Below are 17,545 nucleotides of genomic sequence, written 5' to 3'. Positions count from 1 at the left end.
ATGCCAGAAGTCAAAATAAGCAACCTCAGAACTTTGGTGTGGTGTCATTCTGTCATTGTTGGAACATCTTCCAGTGCGTTGGGGTGAGGAAAGCCCCTGAGTTGTTTAGTATAATGGTTCATGCAAGCTGCCCTGCTGTGCTTTAGAAGGAACAGTTTCCCTCTTATCTCAAGTTTGTATAATAGAGGATTTAAAGCATGGATTGGAAAAAGGAACCCACAGATTGACTTTTTCCTTAGACCTAACTAAATTCCTGAATCTGTACTCTGAGACTGGAAGAAGGATGATAAAATAGGCAACAGGGATCCAAAATGATGTCCATTGAGGGAAATCAGAGACCTAAGTAAATAGGAAGCTATACCATGTTCATGGATTGGAAAAGTCAATTTCATTAAGATGTCAGCTCTTTCTAAACTCATCTGTAAATTCAAAGTAATCCTAATTAAAACCTCATCAGAATTTTCTTGTAAAAATTAACAAACTCATTCTAGAATTTATTTGGAAAAGCAGTAATTCTATAATAGCTAATACTTTGATAAAGAACAAAATTGAAGAACTCACCCATTCCTCTCTTTAAGATACTGTATAAAACTATGGCAACCATAACAGTATGGTACTGGTGAAAGAATAGGCACATAGATAAATGGAATGGAACAGAAAGTCCAGATACAGATCTACATATATAAGGTCAACGGACTTTTAACAAAGTTGCAAAAGTAATTCTGGGTAAAAAGAATAAATTTTTCAACCAATGTTTTTGGAACCACTGGACAACTAAACCAAACCAAACCAAAACAAGTAAATCTCTACTTATACTTTGCAACATACACAAAAATTAACTCTAAACAGGTCACTGGCCTACATATATAACCTAAAACTATAAAGCTTCCAGGAGAAAACAGAAGACTTTGAATACTTGGGATTAAGCAAAGCTAGCTATGACACCAAAAGAAAAGAAAAAAAATAATGATAAAGTGAGTATCATCAAAACTATACATTTCTGTTCTTTGAAGGATACTTCCATTCTTCAAAGAAAAATGAAAAAAAACAAGTTATAGATTAGGAGAAAATATTTGTAAAACACATATCTGATAAAGAAATTTTATCCAGAATATGTAGAGGACTTTCAAAATTCAATATTTAAAAAAATAGGTAAACGATTTGAAGAAGATATAAAGCTGTGCAAAGTACATACAACTCCCATCCCTGAGCAGTTCTCTGTACCTAATAAATAATAAGGCCTGACAATTTCCTTGATAACCCACTTAAACAAAAGAGAAACAGCATTTCTAAAATCTGGCTGGCCGGCACCTGGGTCAAGGAGGAGTTCACAGGGATCAAATGCAAACAGCAGTGATGGCAGAGCAGAGATGACCTCCACTTCTGTCCTTACCATATCAGCTCTACCTCACTGGGCTCTACATCCAAATTTTGGTGTCCACAGGGTGGGCTGTATTAGAAACAGAAGGAACCAATCCTCACTTCATTTTACTGCTTAAGTGGAGGACACAAAGGAGAATACATCCTCCTTGGTCATTAAGAGAGAGTATGAAGGATATGGGCTGTTCCAGGTACAAATCATGGTCTTTGGTTACTATGGAAGGGAGGATGGATACCAGGGCTGAAGGTCTGGAGGACAGAATTTTCCAAAGTGTGGAATGTATTCCACTGGTGGTACATATGTACATAGGTCTCAAGTTAAATCACCCTGGATCATATCAGGAAAAGCGTATTCTCTTTTTAATCCCAATTATATCAACAAGAAAGTCTCAAGATTGGTGGGGCATATTTTTAGTGCCTCTTTGACATCTAAGTTTGGAAGACATTGAACTGAGCTTGCTAATGCTAATTAACCACAGTGGGGAAGGGGTGACACCTAGAATGTAGCAGGCAAAAGCTGACCTTGGTTTCCTATGGCCTGGGACCCAGCTTGGGTTGGTGACAACATGGGACTGAGCTCTCCCTGGCTAGTGCCTGAGCTGGTGCTATCAGGAGAGCCAGGGCCTTCACTGAACTTCCGGAAACAGGCTCGGCAGCAGCGTTCCTTCTTGCCACTGTGCTTGATCAGGACATAGTTGTTGCAGCAGTAGTAACAGAAGATGCGGCCACATATCCTGGAAATGAAACAGGGTGGAGCTGTAAGGATGAGGCCCTGTGGGTCTTCACAATCTGCTCAGCTCCAGACTGGGCTCTGTGTTGGGCTTTGGAGACACATGGCTCTCTAGACCTGGCTATGCCCTTGGTGTAGAGGGCGAATGTAAGCCTACTGCATAAGACTCCATTAAAGACATCCTGGCAAGTTCGGTGGGGAGAACAGTTTACTCCCGTAAGTCTTGGGAGGCAGGAGAGAGTGTGGCTGAACCCTCTTTTCCTGACACCACGCTGCAGGAGTGCATTCCACAGCTCAGGGACTAAGGCTCTAAGAGACCAGATGCTCACAGGCCTGTGCTGACCATTCTCCAACTGCCCCAGCTCCAACCTGCCCTTCATCTTCACCCATCTTTTCTAGGCCCTTGGAGATCTGTGCACCTCTGGCACTGCCCAGGTTCTCCTTCAGAAGCCTCAGGACCAGCTCTTGCTGGGTTCCAGCAATACTTTCCTCTTGGCTCCCCGTGGGAGCAGCCAAAGGGTTGCTGGTCTCTGATGGGCCACATCCCTGGGGGTCCCCTTAATCCTGTCCACACCTGTATGTAAGTCTTTCTTGAGTGTCTTGCTAGGACCCCAACTAATACACCCTCCTCACCTGCTTCCTCAAAGTCAATAAGAAACCTGCTCTTCCTAGAGAGTTGGCCATGGTACCCACACTTGTCCCAGATTTCCTATTCAGGGCCACCGGCTATGGTTCTGGGCCTGCAGGACAGGGTTTCGGTGGTGGCCTGAGAGCACTGCTGACCTGCAGTGGTGCCGCCGCACCATCCAGCTGAACTCTCGCTTGCAGTCGTGGCAGTGGTTTGCTTCCGTGTCCCCAAGCCACCTCTCCTCAGCACTGAGCTTCTGCTGGAATTCCAGGGCATCTGACTTCTGCCAGAGAGCATCCTTGTCCCTGGGACAAAAATCACATTAGAAGAAAGAATCCATGAGAATAAGAGAATTATTCTTGCTTCATTTCAGAAGACTGATGTCAAATTTCCCAAGACCTAGGAGGAAAATGCACTCTTACCTTATAAATGCCCTCTGTTCCCATGCTAGGTCCCCTCTGTCAACCCAAACATGCAGGTTCTTTACTGACACCATGTATGTGGGTGCAAACAGGAGGCATGTCAACTGCAAGGAACAGTCAGAACTGACATGGGTCACGTGCCACTGGGGTATCTAAACAACACTGCAGATGACTCCTGTGGTTCACACTAAAACATGCTGTGCACGTGGACAGTAAATGTGTAAATCTGTGCAGTAAGCCCAGGAAAACGTACTTCCTGGCTGAATCTTAATGTGCTCAAAGCCCTTCATGTTACGGTTTGTTCAAATAACCACTAATCACTGGTAAAGATCAAAATCCCCAGCTTAAAAATCTGATCAGATGCTAACTTCCTTTGATGGTATGGTCACTGTTGGTGGTCACATGGGAAGAGTGAGGCTTTTCAGAAAGGTCTGCCTGATGCACCAGGGGATGTATGCAGAGACGTCCTCATGTCTGCTAGTGGTCATTTTCAGGGCTTCTAGTTCCTGAAGTGGTAAGTTTGGCTTTTTCGCATTTGGAACCCCAGCCAGCATCCTGAGGACTGATGTGGTCTCAGAATTGCTGACATAATCATAGAGCCACTTGGGTCCTAAAAAAAATTGGCTCCATCACCAGCCAGGAAGCCCAAATCAACCACAGACCTCTTTCCTTAAGTAAAAAAAGCCTTAATATGGAAATGACTGACCTATTCCAGGACACTTGAAATTGTCAGAAGACAAGAAGACTTGTTCTCTGGACTAGCCCTGTTCTCCCAGCTGGTTCACAGCATCTGATCTTTCTGTTCCCGTAAGTCTGGGCACCCACATCCTGGACTATGTGAATGCTATCAGGAATGCCACTGGGCTTTTCTGTCACAGCCCTCATGACAATGGCTGAGTTAGGAGGGCACAAATGCCGAGTTTTAAATCTGCAATGTGCAGGCAGTTTGCCAACTTGCAAATGAGTTGCAGTTTGACTATCATTATTTTATAATCCCTAAGGAATGAGGAGATGTAGGCATAGCATACCCTGATGCTGGGGGAAGTGGGACAGTAAAGAAGGAGAAAAGAGCTCATCAGAAAGGGGAAGAGAATAGGGAAATCCTATCAATTATTAAACATCATTTATTGTCACTCTTGTGACTGGGTACACAGAGTGGGAGAATGATCATATACCAATATGGAAACCAGATGGCTCTAGTGGGAACAGTGAGATCCAGCCTCCTAAGGCTGCCAGGGCCCAAGCAGACTCGGCAGGCACATGAGTGCTTAATAACAGGAGGAGTGCAAAAAACATGGAAGTGTTCTTTGCAGTCAAATGTCTTAAAGAAAACCAAGTGCTGGAGAAAGTCCCCAGCTGTGTGTTTGGGCTGATCCTCACCTGAGCAGCTCTATCAGCCGTTCCTCGAGGTACTTCTTGGTTCTGTTCAGGTCATCCAGGTCTGCGAGCATCTTCTGGTCATTTCTCTCCCGGTCTTTCGCCTCCTGGCAGAGTTTGTTGTAATACTCTTGGATTTTTATTGTGGCCTTTTCAAGTTCCTTCTGGGTCCTTGTGGAGGGACAGTGGTAAGTTTTCTTGATTAGCCACAACTTTCTACTTCCTGGTGCCTCTGGGCTCCCCCTGGCCTCTAATGAGGAGTCCTGTTGCCCTTTAAGCCTTCCCTCTGCACAGCAGGGAGCCCTTGGTGTCTGCTCACAGGTTGTGCATTACTCCAGAAACAGACTCTTCTTATCCTCCTTTCCAACACAAAAATGAAATTCTGGGAGGGTAAGGTGATCTTAAGTTGCTAGGAATAACTCAAGTGACCTGAACTCTACACCCCTTGGGTCTTGGACAGGGACTAAGGCTGGAGAGGGGCCTGAGGGGCAATGCTCTTGGGGTGATGATGAGAGAGGAGCAGGAAAAACAGGAGTCAGGACAGAAAGGAGAGGCACAGCTTCCTGGAGGTAGCTACAGAGGGGACCCTAGCTCTCAGGTATCTTTGGTACTCTACACATGGGACATGGCCCTGAGCCCACAGCAGGACTACCCCTGAGAACACTCCAAGGCCCAGTGAACTCTGTTCTGAGTACTCTGGAGTCTCTTAGTGTACCACAGAGGGTGCTGGCTGAACAAGGGTGTCTTCCCAAATTGGCCCATTGGCTACTCCCTATGGTGATGGTTTCCAAGCTTCCTCTATAAACTTCCAGGCCCCACAAGACCTTTGTAAGGGCACACTTAAACAGAGGGCCTTGTAGAGAGACTGGTTAGTACCTAACCTAACCTCATGTCGAGTGTAAAATTATTAGAGTTGTTTATTAGACACTGCCCACCATGAGAGCCCTTGAGTTCAATTGAAAGAAAAGAAAGAAAGAAAGAGAGAGAGAGAGAGGTGGGGGGAGAGAAAGAAATAAAGAAAAAAAGAATGAATGAACGAACGGATTAGCACAAAAGGATGGAAAAGGTTAAAAAGTTGAAGGTTTTTTTTTTTTTTTTAAATATTTAAATCATCAGAAGAACATGACCTGTCTAAGGGTAGCCAGGGTCCTACAGGATTCAAACACTGGAAAAATCAGATGAGAAGAAATGCACATTCTAGCTACTGAACATCAAACACTCTGGCTCTCTCACTGGGCCTGGACCTAGTCTAGAAGGCAAGTGGTGACAGGAGGTGAGCAATGGCTAAAAAGGGAGGGACAAAGCCTCAGGACAACTGGGTACGCCTGTCTTTGCTGGTGACAATCCAGTTCCAATAAGCCCTGCCCTGTGTCAACAAGAAGACAGCTGGTCCTGGTCCTTGGTACATTTGATCTCTTCATGGAGAAAATGGGTAAAAGAATACCTTCTTCATAGAATGGATAGGGGGATTAAATAGCTAATTATGAGTTGAGTATTCCTAATCCAAAATGTTCTGAAATCCACAAAGATTTCTGGTCCCAAGCATTTTGGATAAAGTATATTCAACTTGAACAAGCAAAGTAGTTAAAGTGGTGCCTGCAACATTTTAAGCATTATTTAAATGTCGACTATCATTATCCCTATTATTATTATGTCATGACTTTTAGCTCAGCTTAGTTTTCCCCAAGCATGTGGCTAGAGTGTGTCCTCTTTGTGGTCTGCAGCAAGCAGGAGCTAACTTCTCTGTGGCATACTTCTGGAACCTGCATTTTCGGAGTTTGTGGATTTCCATGCAAAAGGGTTTCCTCATTCTAGTATGAGTGGCTGAGTCTCTAAATGACTGCGTCAAACGCCCCCTTCCCTGATAACCACCAGATGCTCTGTGGGTGGACTCACCTTTCCAGGTTCTCCCGCAGGGCAGCCCCCTCCTTGTCCTTCTTCAGCATGGCAGCCTGGCACTCTGAAAGACGGTTGCTGGTGCAGCTCAGCTTCTGTCGCATGTCTGCTTGGGAGGCCTGGAATGGGACATGAGGGAGAAGACACTCAGCATGCACAAATCCACCAGAAGTGTCACAGACCATCTAACCAGCTGACAGGGTGCCTTGTAAAGGGAAAGATTTTTTTGTTGTTTTTTAAGTTTAAGAGGTCAAGACCCTCACTGCATATTTGTGTGACACACTCCTCAGCAACAACTACAACTGGTCACGGTGGTTGAAGGGGTAACAGAATCTCAAGAGCGATGCTAGAGGTTGAGTAGCAGGGAGCAGGATTCACTTGTGGCACCAATGCCACCCCTGTGCTGGCTCAGTTTATAATCAGTGGCTAGAGAACGTGACAGAGATGGCCAAGGTGGACAACTTCCTTCCTTCACTTGGCAGCTCAGCCAGACCTGCCCAGGGAGTAGGGACACAAACTCAGGTGTTCATGAACTGATGACAGGGTGTCTGAACTGATGGAGACTTCAGCTTCGGAACGGGAAGGCTTACGAGGAGCCTTCTTAAATGGTCCAGTGAACCCAAACCAGATCTCTCCCTGCCAGGTCCACAGGGGGCCACAGCCCACCTTCAGCTTGCCCACAGCCTCCTCGGCGGCCTGCAGCTGCCGACCTCGTTCCTCAAGCTGGGCCCTGAGGCCTTTGCACTCCTCGCTGGAACTCTGGAAAGGATGAGAAAGAGATCATGAGAGATGGGCCCATGCTGAGACACCTTCAGCCTTATCACCCAAGTAAAAACCAGCCACGGCTCATTTCCTATACTGTCTTCTCAATAAGCTTTAGGCTCTACTGGTAACAAAAGACTTTCAGACTTATTAATGAGAGAGATTTAGCTTGGTCCTCAAACTTAGAATTTAATTTCTGTGAAGGGAAAATGTGGCCTGTGAGTCTCATCTGGAGCTTCATGGGGCAGAGTGCCCTAGGGTGGGAGGCACTTCTGGGGAAGTGCGTGGAGCTGCCTAAGAATGGAGGGTGAGGAGTGACCTGAGAGTGCAGAGGCCTTGAGGCAGACAGACTAGTGACAAGCCCCCTGGCTTTGTTTTCTTCGAGCAGCCTCAGGCGCGTGGTAACTGCTGACCTCACAAACTTGTCTGTCCCAAGGACCTTGTGAAAAACGGGGTCAGCTCCCTATACTGCATCTATGGGTAGAGCATCTGAAGGAGCTGGGGCCCAGAGACAGGACCTGAGCCTGGACCTGGCTCTCTATAGGGGTTTCCAGGGGCCAAGGCAGGGCTTGGAAACTAACATGCCCAATGGGGCTGGCATATATGAGTGCAAGAGGAAACCAGAGGATGCGTGCTGCTTTGAAGTGGGTAGCCACTGTCAAGCGCCTGCTGTCTGTTGCCATGTAGGAAAGCAGACGAAGGCTTTTAGATCTTGAGATTTCAAAAGAAGCCACAAAACTGAATTTGTAAACATCCTGCTCTTTAAATGTTGGCTACTCATTTAAAAACGTCTGTGTGGTCTAATCTCATCTGCCATGGCCTTGAGTTTAGACATGTCGGGTAAGGCATCACTCCCCAGTATTCTGTCCCTAACAAGTTCCTATAGAGAAGGCTCTCCTGGACCTATAACAGCAGGAGGGGACTTCCCCTATTGGTCTGTACCTCAAGTATATTCTGTGGCCTTCACCTGTCTCTTGGCTGCAGGGACAGCCTCTCATGGACCCGATGGTTGAAGCTAGGATTACCTTCAGTCTGCTCTGATAGTCCATGATCTCAGTGCTCAACTGGAACTTGAGAGTGTCATGCTCCTGCTGTGCAGCCTCCCGAAGGCTCTGGGCCTGCTGCTCGGCCTGGGCCAGCTGGGCCTGCAGGCCAGGCAGGGAGCGGGCTGCCTCCTCGGCTGCCTTCAGCTTCTCCTGCAAGTTCTCCTTCTCCTGCTGCAGCCCGGCCACTTGGCGCTCCAGGACCTCTCGCTCCCTCAAAGCTGCCTCTTTGGAGTCCCGGAGCTCCTGGGCAGCACAGGCCAGTGCTCCCTCCACCCGCTCCTTCTCTGCGGTCAGTGCGCAGACCTGGATGCCCAGCTCGGCTGTGTCGGTGTTAGCCCGGTGCAGTTGCTCTTGCAGTTCAGCATGCTCCAGTTGGGCTTCCTCAGAGGTGCATTTTGCTTGGGTCAGTGCCTCCCGCAGGGCCTGCAGCTCCTGCTCTCTCTGCTGGGCTTCATCAGCCTTCTCTTCCTGCAGCTTTCCTTCCCGCTCTGAGCACTGCAGCAGCTCCTGGACGTGGGTCCTGTTGAGGGCTTCATTCTGCTCCTTTAGCTGCTGCACCAGGGTCTTGTGCTCCCTCAGAACTGCCTCAGCCACACACAACTGGCTCTGCACCTTGTCCTGGTCATCTAGGGCTGCTTGGAGCTTAGCCTGGAGCTCTACCACCTTAGCCTGCAGCCGCTGGGCCTCCCCCTGATGGATTTCCAGCTGCGCTTGAGATATGGCCAGCTGGACTGCGTCATCTTGGGGTGGGCCGAGCCCTTGCTGGCCTTCCTTTGTGGTGAGGGTCTCAATCAGCTGGGTCTGCTGGTGGCACTGGCTCTCTAAAGCTCTGAGCTCCTGGCTCTGGGCCTCTGCCATCTGCCGGCACTGTTCTGCCTCCTTCCGGAGCTGCTGGCACTCACCCTCCTTACTCTGCAGGGCAGCCTCCTTCTCGGCAACCTGGGCCTTCATGGTCTCCTTGGCCTTCCTTACAGCCAGGAGACTGGCCTCCATCTGGTCACCCAGCTGCCGGATGCTGGCCTGCTCAGCCTCTAGAGAGGCCAGGGAGCCCTGGATGGCTGCCTCCCGCTGCTGCAGGGCCTGGTAATCGGCTTGCAGGGCCTGCAGCTTGCCCTCCAGGAGCTGGTTGCGCTCAACCATGTTCTGCAACTCTTTCTGCAGCTCCCTGTTGGCCTGCTGGAGCTCCTCCTCCTGGGTGCCCTGCTGTCCCTCAGCGCTGTCCATCTGGCCCTTCAGTAGGCACTGCTGCCCCTCCTCAGGCTTCTCAGAGGGCTGTTGCAAGGTGTTGTGCAGGGGGCCCAGGGACTCACTCCTCTCACTGATCGCAGGCTGCTCTGCACTTGGCTGCTCAGCAAGCCGCTCCAAAGTGCCCACCTTCTGGTTGAGGTGGTCCTTGTCCTGGATGAGCTGCTTCTTCTGCTCCTCCAGGTCGCTCACACGCTGATTCACCTGGGCCAGCTGGGTCTCCAGGAGCTGTAGCTGCCGGGTCTGCGACCTAGCCTCCTGCTCCAGCAGCTCCTTCTCTTCCCGCCTCCGCTGTTCTTCCTGTTTTACCCCTGCCAGCTCCTCCTTCAGGGAGCTCAAGTGGGCCAGTGACTCTTGCAGCTGTTGCTGGAGCAGGGCTACCTCCTGCCCCTTCCCAGACAGCTCTTCCTGGAGTGGGGCGATCTCCTTCACTTGGCGCTCCAGGCCAGCCACAGCCTCCTCCTTCAGTTGAAGCTCCTTGGCCAGCTGCTCCAGCTGGGCACTCTGCTGCTGGTTGAGCTCCTGGACCTTGGTGCTCTCCCTTTCTAGGGCCTGAAGCTTTTCCCCCAGCTCCTTGATCTTCAGGGTCGAGTCAGTGGGCATGTGTTCTTGCTGCCACTCCATGTCCAGTGCTGGATCTGCCTTCTGCTCAGCCCTGGCCAGCCAGTTCGAGAGTCTGGTTAGAAGCTGGTCCTTCTTGCCCAGGGAATCCCGTGCAGCCTCGAGCTCCCGTGCCAGGGGCTGCAGCATGGCCTCCAGCTGCTGCAGAGTTGAGTGGCCATCTTCCTTCATGGCCACACCCAGCTCCAGGGCCTGTAGGCACATCTGCAACTCCTTCACAGTGTTCTGGGTAGCCTGTGTGACCTCGCACTGCTTCTGGAGCTCGGTTACCAGGCCCATGAGGCGCATGTTGTCCTCTGCCGCAGTGTGTCCCCTCTCCTTCTCCACCTGTAGCTGCTCCCCCTGCATGCTGACCGCTGCCCTTAGCTCCTGGTTCTCCCTGTCCAGTTGCTGCACACGCTCCTGCAGTTGCTTCTCCCGCATCTCCAGCTGGTCCAGCTCTAGCCGCATCTCATCAAAGCCCTCCAGGGCCTCGTTGTTTAGGGGACTGCTAAGGTCAAAGCTGGAGGCCATCTCCTGAGCCTGGGTGGTGGGGGAACACAAAAGACAAGTGGTTTTAGGGTAAAGCTACCTGGAGAAGCTTTAGAGTTTAATGAGAGCAGAAGTAAAAATAACTGACTTACAATGAGTCAACAAGCTATTCAAAGGACCAGAACACTTTTGCTCAAAGCTTATGCCACAAGGAGATCAGCAGTATATTCCAAAGCCATGAGGCCAGGTGAGTGAGCTCCCCTGACATGCACACCTGCATTTCCTGTCTGGCCTCTTCAACAGAATGAATGGATGTTGGCTCTTAGACAATCTGTTATATTTAAACTGTTGCTTGCCCATTGTACCACACCCACCACCAGTGATAGTCTGTTTCTTTCAAGATCCATTAAAATCTTTAAACTTAAAAAAAGACCTAAATGTATTTAATTGTAAAAATCTGAACTTCAGGAAGTAGTAGATATAACTTTAGAGGTTATTCTGCTCTGGCTGAAACAACAGGTATTTGAGGATATCACTCTTGAGTCACTAGGGGCAAGAACATACCCTGTTGACACAATTGCAAGGCAATCCCCAGTGTTTTCAGCATTACCTGCAAGTAGCTGCTCACCAAACTGCTCATGCTGGAACTTCGGCTAGGGGGTTTCCATAGGTAAGCAGAAGAGCCGGCAGCCAGTGTCCTCCTGTGAGGTCACACAACAGACACACCTGTATTCAGAGCAGTAAACACACACATTCGTGCACAGACCTTGGTGGTCACTATGCAACCAGGTGGTGGTAGGGATCTGCTATGATTTGGACATGTGAACTCAAGGGTTCACCTGCTGGGAGTTTGGAATCTAGGGTGGCAATGATAAGAGGTGGTGGGACCTTTCCAAGGTGTGGCCTAATGGGAAGTCTAGATCAACTGGGGGCATGCCCTTGGAAGGGACTGGGGAACCTTAGCTTCTGGCTTCCCATTTTAGAGATGTGATTGCTTGCTCCCACACATGGTTCCCACCACTGCCATCCACCATGCAGTGATGAAATCAGGGAGGGCCTTGCCAGAGTCTGAGCAATGCTGTTTGGGTTTTCAGACTCCAAAACTATGAGTTAAATAAATCCCTTTATAAAGTTAGCCTGCCTCAGGTATTTCACTACAGTGATGCAGAATGGACTAACACAGGGACACTGCCTTCCCAGATACAGTGTAAACACCTTCCACTGAACAGTACATCTATGTAGGTCTTTGACACCGACTCCATGGTTATAGTTTAAACATCATGGCTTCCCTCCACTGCCAAAAAAGAATTAAGTAAACATATTTTCCAATTTTTGTTTAAATTTTCTTTGAGCTTTTAATGCCTGCCCTGATCAATCATATAGTGAGGAGCAAGTAGAAGTCAATTTGGTTAAAAAGGTCACTCTGTGTTTGGGGCTTATGATCACCACTTTACATTACACATATATATTGTGGCTGGAAGACCTGCTTCTAGATCATGTAACCACATTGGACAATGTAGATAGAGAATATTTACTTTACAGGAAAGGTATATTGGCTAGCTAGCATGAGTCTAGAAATACAAAGACTTGTGTGGTAACTTGTTTAGCAGGAACACTGCAACCTAAACACAGTTTTACCCCATCAGAATTATCATATATGACCTAAAAATTATTGTATGGTCCAACTCGATATTCTCCACAACCCAGCTATTATCCTTGTCAGTATCTATCCCAAAGATAGTTGCATGTGTGCATAAGGAGATAAAGAGGGATGTTTGGGAAACACTGTAACCGTGGAAAAAGTGGAATCAGCCTAACTCTATAGCTAGGGAATCAGATATGCAGTGGTTACTCACACAGCAGAATACTCTATACCATGGGTCAGCATTCTTCTCTTGTAAAGGGTCAGACAATAAATAACTTGGGCTTGTGGTAGTATATGGTCTCTGTACAATTCAGCTATCACTGTGGCATGAGAGCAGCCATAGACAATATGTAAACAGATGGCAAAGTTGGGTTCCACAAGGCCCTGGGGGCTGTGATTTGCTCATTCCTGCTCTATAACCATAGAACTCCACAGGCAAACACAGGTAAAAACTTCAGAACAGGCTGAAGTAAAAAAGGCAAGTGGTGAAGGGTTGTTATCTCATGATACAATGTGTGCCTATTTAAAAAATATACGTAAACAAAACTATGTACAGTCAAAACATTTATGGACACGCACATAGTAAAAAACAAGAACATTTGGAAATTGCACGCATCAACGATGGGGCTGTAACCACATCTGGAAAGGGAGAAAAGGAAAAGAGAAAGATGGCAGTAGAGTGGGGATTTTAGCTGAATGTACAGCATTTTATTTCTGAAAAACCCCAACAAGCACCCACCTGAAGGGACTCCCAGTGGCTGAGTATGGGACAATTTAAGTTTCAAAATGAATAATGACAGCGACAGAACACAACCCACTGAATCAAGTGTGAATTCTGAGTCAGTACGGATATAAATGAATAAATCAACGAGGAAGAAGGAAAAGGTCTCCCTTACGGCAGAATGCCAACTAATAATGAAGAAAGAATGATGGAGTTAGAAAATTAGTGTGATGGTAATCACTGCTTCAGGTAAGACTTCTCAGGACGCTGAAGCTACTAGAGGAGAGACATTTGAGAAAGAGGATACTAGGAATCTCAAAGAATCTCCCCACAGGACACATGCTGATTACATTACCCGGCATATACTATCTTAATGAAACCAATCAACATCATGTGCCTCCGGATATACTGGGCTGAGGAGGACACAACATTTGAGGTATTTCTGCAAAAAAATGCTTAACCTAATCTAACAACAAAGAAACACCAGACAAACTGAAATGAAGGGATGATTTAAAAAATAACTAGCCTGTACTTTTCAAAAATGCTAGCATCACGAGAGGCAAAGAAGAGAAACAGTTCCAAGTTAAAGGGAACTAGAGAGTCAGATCACTGCAACATGTGATCCTGGACTGGATCTTGGATTATAAAAGACATGGAAACAATTTGTAAAGTATGAGTAAAGTCCATAGAAAAGACAGCAATATCCTACCAGTGTTCATTTTTTGATTTTAATAACTATACTTAGGTACTTAAGAGAACAGGGAAATCAAGCCTGCAACTTCCTTTTGAATGGCTTAGGAAATAAACCAGCCTATACATATAAAGAGAAAGAACGATAAACAATTGCAATAAAATATTAACAACTGGGGATCAGGATGAAGGCCAGATAAGTACTCTGTACTATTTTTGCAACATTTAAAACATTCTATAATGACTCAAAATTAAAGTTTAAAACAGGACATCTGAACATGGCCAAATGTTTGAGATGAAATCTTGGTGTTTGCTACATGGCTATCATATTAGAATCAGTACTTTTCCTTACATAGAAAGGTGTAATTTCCTAATAATCTATAGGAGTATTAAAATTAGAAAATTCTATTAGCAGAAAGCAAAACACAACAATGAATGTTAGCCCGAGTTCAACCAGAGTCTGGTGCCTGGGCCCTGCTGCCCACCAGCTCCTCTACCCTCTGATCCTGTTTCCTCACACTGTGAGCTCTCTGATGGTGTGCTCATTACACCTTGGCTGGCTTGCTGACCTTCAGACAGAAAAAAAGGAGGGACAGCAATCTTTCCAGCAACCCTGACAAGAGATAAGATGGGACTTTTGTTCCCTTTCCTACAACTGAGATAACCTCTGTGACCACGGGCAAACACAATGGGGAAAAGCCCAAATCCACCTCCTTTACTCCCACACCAACAAGTCCCTTAAACTTTCTAAAAATCTTAAGCCTCACATCTCCACTGACTCATACCACATGGCCAATTAGGCTGGGTTATGGTTGGAGCCTTTAGATGTTATCTTAGTCACGACTCACCAAAGTCTGCAAAATTAACAGGCAGAAGGTGTGCAAACCTGGATGCAATTTACTGAGCAAGCAAAATTGCTTTGAGTGGATTGGTGGCTGTCTTCAACACTTCAAACATCTCTTTCCCTGACTTTTTTTTTTAATCTTTATTTTTTTAAATTTTTATGCGGTGCTGAGGCTTGAACCCGGTGCCTCACGCATGGTAGGTGAGTGCTCTATCTCTGAGCCACAACCCCAGCCCTGTCTCTCCCTGACTTTTTAAACCAGTGATTCCTCTAAATACCTAGCAAATGTTGGCCAGGCAGCATCCAAATCATAGCCTCTCGATGCCAGGTCAAACTGAACCTCAGTCAATTCATAGAGTTGGCCCACGATGTCAGAGCTCAGCTTTGGCTTCAGAAAGGGGCTTCTTGCATAGTACCAGTCGCTGGAGGAAAACAAAATGTGTGGGTTACTAAATTAACGAAAGACACACATGTAAACCAATTTCATTTTCACTGTAGGAGTATGTAACTCTAAAATAAGGCTGCTCTTCATCAAAGAAATCACTACCATGATCTGGATGTTTATTCACTTATTACTTATACCTATTTCTCAAAGAGGATGTGAAAAGCCTTAAATCTCAGTTACTTGCCAAGAAATGGCAATTTTGGCTGACAGAACACTTCCCTTTTGAAAAGTAATCTTACCCTCTATTCCTTTCAAGAACTAAATATGAGACACTGAGCTAGTTCACTGCTAATTTCTGTTCAGACACCAGTTTAAAAGCCAAGCAACAGCTACCTAGCCAGAAATACCAACTGAGCTTAGAGGCAGAGGTTGTTTTGTTTCACACGAAACAACAAAAACTAAAAAGGATAATGCTGATGAGTGTAGGTAACTTGGCTAATGTCTGTGGACTGTGATGAAGCCAAGCTGTTCATAATTATCTTCACCAAACATCTAGAGAAAACTATTCTTCAAATCAAATGGGCAAATGTTTTCAACTCACACAACTCACAAGACCTGTCACCAGCAAAAGAAGCCTGTCCTTAAGCCAATCAACCTTGAAGGTGACAAATGAAATAAAACATTCTCTCATGATAGATTTTTTTTTTTTTAATTAAAAAGTGATTTCTTTGACCAACTAGAGGTGAGGAGAGGTGAGGCATTGCTGGTAAATGGATGCTGGGCAACCCAAAGAAGTCTAGCTGTAGTGGCTGGTCTGCAGCTCCTAATCTAGTGCCCATTTCTCACACTCTCAATCCAGTCTCTCTCCTCCCTCTTCTCTTCCTGACTAAGGCTGCAGCACTAGTGATCCAAAGGCTGACACACAGACAACCTGGGCCCTGCAGCAGCTCACACCCTTGGCCACCCCTCATGCTCTCCAGGAAGCCCGGATACACTGGTAGGTGCTGACTGCTGCAGCAGGTGAGGACCCAGGTTGGGTGGAGTTCAAAACCCAACAGGCACTTCTACTGAGAGGCCAAGGCTGCAACTGTCCTCAAACACTGACATCCAGGAGCCGCCACCCGTAGAGAAAACTTCCTGGCACTGTGAGTTAGGAGACCTGGCTGTAAGCTCTGACTCCACAGCTCAGCTCAGGGGGGCCTAGAGAAAGGCATTTAATTGGACTGAGCTCCCTTTTCTCACCTGTACAAACTCAGGGCTGCCTGCCCCCCATGCTCAAGGACTGTGTTGGAGGGGCAGAGAAGAACGATGGATGTGGAAGGACACAGCAGGTGTCTGCTACGGGTGACATGAATGGGTACTACTAGAGGAGCTGTCATTGTTATTAAGAAGGGATGTCAGTTCGTGTCTCAGTGGTATAGGGTGAAGCTGTCCTGCATTTACCTGGTCACTTTGGTATTCATGAAGCACTGCTGTAAGGTGTCTGCCAACCGCTGATGCACCAAAGAGTAGCGAATAAAGGCTCTTCCTTTCCCCAGAGATGTTCGAAGCTAGAAAAAGCAGATTACATAGAGAGGAAGAGCTGTTAGCTGACTCCAAATACAGACCTGGCCCAAGGGAGGACTTGCAAAAACCAGACACCCAGTGCAGAACACCTCGTTCAATTCTACCCTACACAGTGGCTTCACTCCTGTCCCTCAAAGGACACAAAGCACTTGATAATGTCACTCCAGAGTGAGGCCTGGAGTAGGTCAATTCTTGCAGGTCTACATTTGACAATAATCGAGAGGCCTACAGTCGTGTGAAGGAAGATATATGAATGAGATGCTCTCAAATCCCTGTGGATCCTATTAGAATGACATTCTCCCTCCTATGCTCCATCAGAATTCCTGGGTCAAACATGAAACTCTTTAATTTGGAATGTTAATTTGGAACTGAAGGGATGGTATGCCTGCCCCCAAACACCTTGTTTTTAAGGTGTTTGGGGGCAGGTACAGGGAAGAAGCCTCAGAGGCTTCGCTGGGGCACATGGAAAAAAAGGAAGAGAGGCCAAAGGCAGAGGAGGGTGTGGGTGGGGGGGGGGGGGAGATTCACCATATGTATAATAGCCTCCTCTGTCCCCATAAAACCATCCATAAAATTCACACGACTGTCAGCACTTCCCTGGTTGCTTTGGTTTCTTTTCAGATATGCCATCTTACTGAATTTAGTCAGAGCATGCCCAGGGGGTGACAGCAGAGATCTCCAGGAGGCCCGTCACACAGTGCTGGGTGGCACAGAAGGGCCCAGGTGACAGGCAGGTCTTTGAAACCATCCTACAATGTCCAAACTACAAAACCAATTCAAATGAAAGACGAGGTCTGATTGGAACCGTCTTAAGGTTTAAAGTTACCACTTAACAACATGGTTTTTGAGGAGGTTTCTGGAAGTCTGTTGAGATGGTGATGGAGTATTCTGGTCAGAGTATGGAGTATTCTGCCACAAGGCAGCTAAACCATGGCAGCTGGGGGCATGTGGCAGCCAAGACAGATGGAATAAAGGGGCCAGCTATAGAGGACACTTTGAGACTAGTCTGCAAATTAGGATTCATATTTCTGATAGGTCAGTCCTAGAAGCCCAATTGAAGTAGGTGAGATTCAAACTGCTCCCCCCACCCCGCAGCGCCCCAAACTACCACATGCA

The 17,545-nt window shown here is 47.1% G+C and overlaps 1 protein-coding gene across 5 annotated transcripts in view; it reads right to left on the bottom strand.

Annotated features, from left to right (window-relative positions):
• The window catches only part of Fyco1 (FYVE and coiled-coil domain autophagy adaptor 1), a 74,478-nt gene that overhangs the window by 38,605 nt on the left and 18,328 nt on the right, over window positions 1-17,545 (bottom strand). For all 5 annotated transcript variants that reach the window (XM_005332911.4, XM_078037976.1, XM_078037977.1 and 2 more), the window contains 9 exons: window positions 16,307-16,413; window positions 14,757-14,900; window positions 11,189-11,279; window positions 8,221-10,629; window positions 7,100-7,192; window positions 6,434-6,552; window positions 4,541-4,708; window positions 2,894-3,043; window positions 1,903-2,114 (listed from right to left, as the gene is read on the bottom strand). In XM_005332911.4, coding sequence (XP_005332968.2) covers window positions 1,903-2,114; window positions 2,894-3,043; window positions 4,541-4,708; window positions 6,434-6,552; window positions 7,100-7,192; window positions 8,221-10,629; window positions 11,189-11,279; window positions 14,757-14,900; window positions 16,307-16,413 — 3,493 coding nt within the window. The remainder of the gene's footprint in view (window positions 1-1,902; window positions 2,115-2,893; window positions 3,044-4,540; window positions 4,709-6,433; window positions 6,553-7,099; window positions 7,193-8,220; window positions 10,630-11,188; window positions 11,280-14,756; window positions 14,901-16,306; window positions 16,414-17,545) is intronic.

This window comes from Ictidomys tridecemlineatus, chromosome 2, assembly GCF_052094955.1.
Source record: "Ictidomys tridecemlineatus isolate mIctTri1 chromosome 2, mIctTri1.hap1, whole genome shotgun sequence".
NCBI lineage: Eukaryota > Metazoa > Chordata > Mammalia > Rodentia > Sciuridae > Ictidomys > Ictidomys tridecemlineatus.
This window is presented reverse-complemented; position numbering and strand designations above follow the sequence as displayed.